The 7,600-nt window shown below is 27.5% G+C and overlaps 1 protein-coding gene across 2 annotated transcripts; it reads left to right on the plus strand.

Moving 5' to 3' along the window:
- Positions 1-253: 253 nt before the first annotated feature.
- NAC08 (NAC domain-containing protein) lies at positions 254-3,168 on the plus strand. Of its 2 annotated transcripts, none has more exons than XM_004488537.4 (4): positions 254-410; positions 1,577-1,767; positions 1,859-2,130; positions 2,433-3,168. In XM_004488537.4, exons 2-4 carry the CDS (start codon positions 1,599-1,601, stop codon positions 3,009-3,011), a joined length of 1,020 nt encoding a protein of 339 aa, XP_004488594.1. In that variant the 5' UTR covers positions 254-410; positions 1,577-1,598; the 3' UTR covers positions 3,012-3,168. The 2 variants fall into 2 exon arrangements, with proteins under 2 accessions (XP_004488594.1, XP_012567502.1); XM_012712048.3 differs by lacking the exon at positions 254-410 and adding an exon at positions 475-984.
- Positions 3,169-7,600: the final 4,432 nt, after the last annotated feature.

The following is a 7,600-nucleotide window of genomic DNA, read 5'->3' on the forward strand; positions in this document are numbered from 1 at the left end:
ACTAAATATGATATTTTTTAATATAAACATAATAAAAAGGGTGAAGATGAACAATCTATATAACTTATTTTGTAAAATAAAAAAGGTCTATATATAGAGAGGCCTCTTATTAGTCTACCTTTGTGATATCATGATTATGATAAAACAGCTATTTAGCAACTCATAATATTAAATATATAAAATTGTTACATAAATAAATAGGATGAATAAAATAAAATATTTATATATTTCTGTGCCAATTCTTGGTTGTAAGTCCTTGTTGATGAAGCTATAGCATTTGCACTGATCCCCACACATCTCTCTCTCTTTCTTAAAACCCACGTCCGTGCCCTTCAAGCTATCAAACAGTGTAACCTAAGCTTGTCTTCTTCTCTTTGTCCTCCAAGCTTCCTTTTTCCTTATCTCCAAAGGTTTGTATCCTTTTCTTCTACCTTCTTTCATTTTTCATTTTCTCCCTTTTTATTTATTCATTCATTTCAAAACCTTCTTTCATCTTTCAATATCTTTTGCTTAAAATAAATTCATGTTTTTTTAGATTGAAAGCAACAAGGGTTTTTTCTTTGTTTTGCTTTTTGCTTCTTCATTTAGTTTCATTAAAATTTAACAAAACTATGCATTAATTTATTTTACATATATAGTATAGCAAACAAACATACATCAAGATATGAAGAGTGGTCGATTATTTCATTCATTAATTTAAATTAAAATTTTTAAAAGGAGAAGTAGTGCATGTTTTTTCACATATCAAGATTATATATTCTTTCTAAGGTTTAGTTTTCTTGATTTATCCTTTCCATGCACGTAGCTACCAAAAGGGTGAAAATGAAACATTTCAACCAAGCATTAATGTTTTTGGTTATTTTTTCAAACAAATCCATGGATATAAGGCATACATATTCCTTTTTACAAGGAATTGTGTTCTCTAATATATATACATAGTGATAAAGAAGGAAACATGCATGGAAAAAAGTTCTTATTGATCTTGTAAGTTTTTCCTATAAGTCAAATAATACCTTTAAGCAGTTCAAAAAATGATGGAATAAAATAAATATTAAGACTTTGCAAGGTCTAGGTATTAATCTTCAACTAAACATGGTCAGAAAAGTTATCTAAAACTATTTTAAGATCTTCCTAGGTTAAGCTCTCCTTCAAATTCCATGTGTGTCAGAAAATATCACTTGCAATTTAATGTTAATTAATTAATCTCATTTTCCATACACTAGTTAATTATGATATATAATATAGTCTCATACCCTTTTCTTTGACAATTGGTTCAAAAGTAGTGTAGCTAACTAGAGACTAGATTGATTGTTGAAATATATGATTAATTTTAACATAAAGAATTCCAATTTTTTAGTCACAAAGTACAATTTTGACAGTGAATATGGAAACCATATATATATATATATTGTCTCGAGATTATGAATCTTTGGCCACTATTTTTGAATTTGTACATGATAATGGTAGCTGAGTACCTTTCAGACACACCTGAATTAATTAATAGATAAAATAAAATAGTAAATTATTTGAATAGAAAAAGAAGAAGGTTCTTAAATATTCTCTGATTTTGTTTCAGGTAGTAGTAGGAATTAATAAGAATGATGCAGGGAAGTGGACAGTTAACAGTTCCACCAGGGTTCAGGTTTCACCCTACTGATGAGGAGCTTCTTTACTATTACCTAAGGAAGAAAGTTTCTTATGAAGCCATTGATCTTGATGTTATCAGAGAAGTTGATCTTAACAAACTTGAACCTTGGGATCTCAAAGGTACATACACTCACTACATAATTTATCATTCATATTTATTTACTTCTCATAATCACTTGCATGAGTTAATAAATTATTTAATTTGTTGCAGAGAAATGTAGGATAGGATCAGGGCCACAGAATGAGTGGTATTTCTTCAGCCATAAAGACAAGAAATATCCAACAGGAACAAGAACAAACAGAGCAACTACAGCAGGGTTTTGGAAAGCTACAGGAAGAGACAAAGCAATATACCACACAAATTCCAAAAGGATTGGAATGAGGAAAACCTTAGTCTTCTACACTGGTCGTGCTCCTCATGGCCACAAAACTGATTGGATCATGCATGAGTACCGCCTTGACGACAATGATGCAGAAGTTCAGGTCAGAAAACAATTTTTTTTTTAATATTTGAGTTATGTATTTTATGAAATTTGCGTTATATCGAAGATGATAATTAATTTTATGAGTTTTGTTTGAAAATTTTGATGAATTTTTGTAAAAAAACGGATAATATTGTTGACACTTTAAAACATAAAAGATCAAATTGTCACTTAAAATTAAAATAAATGATCAAATTGAAAAGAAAAAAATAAAATAAATCACTAAAACGTTAACTGAAATTAAATTAACGATAATATATAATTTGAAAAAGTATATATGTATATTGACTTACTATATTTCAGGAAGATGGATGGGTGGTTTGCAGAGTATTCAAAAAGAAAAATACAAGTAGAGGCTACCAACAAGAAATTGAAGAAGAAGATCACATAATGAACCATATGAGAACAACAAATGCTCCATGCCATAATAATATTCTAGAACCAAAACATCATCATCACAAGCAACAACAACAAGGATTACTATATGATTACAACAACAATAACAATAGCTTTGATGCTACAATTCATCTACCACAGTTATTCAGTCCAGAATCAGCTGTTCCACCACCACCACCAACTTCATTTCCTTCATCCATGGACATCCTTGAATGCTCTCAAAACTTGTTGAGGCTCACAACTCCTGCATTTTCTGGACTCAATCTCATGCAACAACAAGGAGAGAGGTTTCATGGTGATTGGTCATTCTTGGATAAACTACTTGCATCTCATAATGGCATTGATCATCATCACACTTTAAGAAACAAATGTAATACTAATAATCAGCATGGTGCAGCACCTTCTGTTGAAACTTCAGCTCACAAATTTCCATTTCATTACCTTGGTTGTCACTCTCATCATGATATTATGAAATTTTCAAAGTAATTAATTAGTTAAGGTGATATGTGATTACCTTAATTAATTATTTACAATTGTTATACATAAGTGAGGAGACAAATTTGGATTCTAGTATAAGTTTTTTTCTATTTAGGTACTCTTTGAAATTCCACGTATCAATTTAGTTAATTATTTTCATTTTGAATATTTTGAATTGTATATATATGCATTTATTATTTAAGTTGTTTGTCAATTTTATAAAGTATTGTTGTACAATTAAAGTCCCAGGGCTACTAATATCCTTGAGAGCTTGTAAGGACAATCCAGGGCTAATAATATCAGCAAATTCATGAAATATGGTTGTACATTGTTGGTTTTTTAAAAAAAATCAAATCATATCCATTTTAAAACTAATGTATGGATTTAGATTTATAATCAAATTTATTATTTGGTTCAAAACCAGTTATAAAATTAATTATAAAATTGATTATGGTTAAATAACTAGTTTCTAATTAAGCAATCGGTTTCAAAAAATTCAATTTTAAAATCAATTCTTTCTCAAAATCAATTAAAATTTAATTATTTTTAATATTTATTTTAAAAAAAATCATTTATTCATAGTTTAAAAACCAATTATTTAAAAAAAAACGATTATTCATATTTAAAAATTGATTATTTTTACAAAACGAAAGCTCAATAAAAAAACATATATCAACCGTACAATTGCTTTCTCTTGTGATTAAAATTGAATTAATATGTTCAATTGTTTATAATAACTTGTGATTAAAATTGATTTATTATTAACTTCATTAAGACCAACGATTTTGATTCATACTAGTTCAATAAATTGTTTATTACTAAAACCGTAGAAAATACAAACACTTCAAAGTTTCTTCGATCAAATTTAACAATTACTGCACCATAATAAAACCGTAGAAAATACAAACACTTGAAAGTTTGTTTACAATATCGAGATGGACACCACTACCACAAGATTTAGTAAATTTAAAATATATAATGAATTTAATACATTAATTTTTGTCTTGAACATTTATAATTAAGTTAAATTTGAGCAATATCTAAATCTCAATATCATTTCCAACCTAACATATTAATGTAACATTTTGAAAAAATTCATCCTTTAAAAATCAGTAATTTAAGAAACTATATTTAAAATATTTAGTCTATCATATTTTAATCTTTCTCAATCAATATTAAATATCTTAATTCATTAACTAATTATCATACAGTGTGATTGGTTAGTAATAAGTAGAGCTGTCAATTTGACAAACTTATCAATTATTGGTCTCGTCCCACATGTAGAGCTGTAATATGATGGAGGGGTCAAAAATTTCACAAAACCCCTAAAATTTTGTGGGCTTAGTGAGCATATAGACCCACTTTTAAAAAAAATTGATTTTTTTTTTTACGAGAAATAAATTTTTTCTTAAAATTTTCCGATAAAATAATTCGATTTTTTCGAAAAATTTTTAAAAAGTTTTCTCATCAAATTTTTTCAAAATAATTATATTTAAAAAAAATATCAAAATTAACAAAATATTGGGCCTATGAGATTGCAAAATCAGAATGTTTTGGAGATTTAGGATTTTTGGGAGTTGAGTGGATAAAAACCAAATCTAAATATAAAACATAAGTGGGTATCCAACCGGTTTAATAAATAAACTGAATTATAACCATATTATTTTAACCGGATATTTAAAAAAGATTTGGATCCGGTTTTAGATTTAGACCTCATAACAGGATTTTTTGCACAACCCTAAGTAGCACTATCTACAACCACTATATCCTTCTTAATAGTTTCATCTTCATCATCTAATTCTAGACCCAATAATTGTGTTCATTTGTGTTTTAACTTATCACCATGGGTGAATATATACTTAATCTATCGTCAATTTATTTTAAATTGATTATTATTCATATCATAGATTTAAATCATATATATCTAATTTTAGTTTTTTGGATATATATACATAGTTTCGTTTATTATTTTATTAATTATAAAATATAATAAAGTCCTTAGTCTAATTAGAATAGATAATTTGCTTAATAGAATATTAAGTGTGACTTGATCGTGAGACTCTATTGAACATTAAAAATGTTATTCTTAAATTATTTGTAATCAAAGTATTATTGTTAAATAGGACGGTAATGATATATCGAGACTATTATGTGAGTAGACTGATTATCAAATTTCACAATGTTACTCACAAAATGACCTACATCAAACTCTAGACGGGGGTTAAATAGAGTTTGAAACTTTTGAAAAATAATTTTAAAAACTTCGCAGAGAGGAAACTACAAATATTTTAGTGTGATGGACTTATTGATTATAGGCATAGGATATTCAGATTGATTCGATAATATTATATAAAATAAACAAAAAAAAAATTCAATACAGACTTATACAACAAGAAAAACCCAAAATTGATTGAAGTGGTTTTTGGAAAAACATTTTAGGACTTCAATCAAAATAATAAAGATTTGATTGAAGTGTAATGACTTTAGACCAAGTGTAATGAAGGTTGAGTTTAGATGAAGTTAATTTTCTTTTTATTTGTAACAAGAAGAAGAAGATAAAACTTATTTTTATTTGGCCTGACTATACTTTTGTATATCTAATAAAAAGACAAAAGTGAAGTGTTTGACATGTTTAAAATCTTTGTAAATGAAATTGAAAATCAATGTAATAAAAAGATTAAGAGATTTCGTAGTGATAGAGGAACAAAATATGATTCTAGTTTATTTAATGAGTTTTATAAATTGCAAAGAATTATACATGAAACTATTGCTCCATATTCGCCTAAAATGAATAGAAAAACTGAAAGAAAGAATATAACTCTTACTGAACTAGTTGTTTCTATTATGCTTAACTCTAGTGTTGCATCTTATTGGTGGGAAGTAATTATTTTGACTGTTTGATGTGTTTTAAATAGAATTCCTAAATCTAAAAATAAAACATCTTCTTATGAGATATTGAAGAAAAAGACAACCGAACTTGTCTTATTTTCGAACTTGGGGTTATTTGGATTATGTCAAAATCCCCAATCCCAAGCGAATTAAACTCGCCAGTAAAGCATATGAATGTGTATTTATTGGATATGCAGTAAACAACAAAGCGTATATGTTTTATGACCTAAATGTGAAAAAGATCTTAGAGTCAAATGATGTTGACTTTTATGAAAATAAATTCGCTTTAAAATCGAAAAATAGTGGGGGGCAACAAACCAAGTTACGTCCCTGTGACAAGGAGAACTGAAATCAACAAACAAGGAGAAATAGAAACTTGAAGAAGTAAGAAATTAGAATTGCTAAAGATTGTGGACCCGATTATAAGCCTTATGTAAGACCTGAAGAAAATTAATTCTTAATTAAGTATTTTTAGTTATGTTTTGTACTTGAAACATGTTGTTGAGTTTGTAAAATCCCTATTATTTATAAATAAAAGTACAAAAATTATATTTTCACGAGTGAAATATTTTTATTTAGTCTATGTATAAAAATAGTCGAAATTCGAGATTGAAAATTTTTCAGCGTTTGAAATCAAAAGGCAGTTTTGCCACTTTCAAATTTTAAAGTATCTTCGATTTAACGAAATTTATTATTTTAGTTCTTGAGTGGTTAGTTACTTGATTTAAGTTTGAGCAATATTTTATTAGCGAAAAATACTAAATTTGATTATTTTAATAATTGAATCAATTTTGCCAAAAAAATAAATAAATAATTATCGACAAATAATTATTGATTTGTTAGGGTGATGAGAAATTCTTAGTATGTAAATTAAGGAGGCTAAGTCTTGGAGATGGATGTGGAACAAAACATGGTTAGTAGAAACTGTAAGATTTATGGGTCACATATGTAATTAATTAATAAAGTGTGTTGGGGTCATTATATAATTAGCCAATAAACTAGGGGTCAAATAATATATAATAGTTTATGACTAAAGAGCATAATAGTTATGAAAATTAATAGTGTAGATACCAGACAGTTTCTAATTTAATGAGGGGCTGAATTGGAAATACTGCAATTTGGGATATAACTAATAATAGTTATATATAGGGGTAATGATCCCCAAGGCAAACACAACTAGACTATTCAGTTTCAAAACCCTAAAGGAGAAAACTCTCTGGTTCTCTCTATCCCCATCAAGAGAGCAATGTCTTCAGGGTGTTTTGCTAAGGAAGATCACCCAACCCATTGGCTCTATCATCATCATCCCAGGATTTCATCAATGACAATTCCCACATGTACGCTTCCGCCCTTGGTTATTCATCATGTAATTGGCATGGATAGTTAACAAGTGGTATCAGAGCATACCATGTTTAATTCATGATGAAATTCGGTCATTGTCTTTATTTTAGGATTCAATTTGGGAATTTTGACATGAAATAAAGTTTATATTAGTGAAAAATAATTTTTTTTATTTTTTAATATTGTTTTATTTGGATATAATTTTTATTTATTTATAAATATTGTTTTATTTGGATATAATAAATATATGTTCAAGTCAAGTTTGACATTTTTGAATGAGTTAATTGAAGCTTGACGTCGCCAAAGTGACCTCTCTTGTCTAAATTGCTCGTGAAGAGTGTCAAATGGCTGTGTATATGTTTATTCAT

The sequence above is a fragment of the Cicer arietinum genome, chromosome 1, assembly GCF_000331145.2.
Source record: "Cicer arietinum cultivar CDC Frontier isolate Library 1 chromosome 1, Cicar.CDCFrontier_v2.0, whole genome shotgun sequence".
Classification (NCBI taxonomy): Eukaryota; Viridiplantae; Streptophyta; class Magnoliopsida; order Fabales; family Fabaceae; genus Cicer; species Cicer arietinum.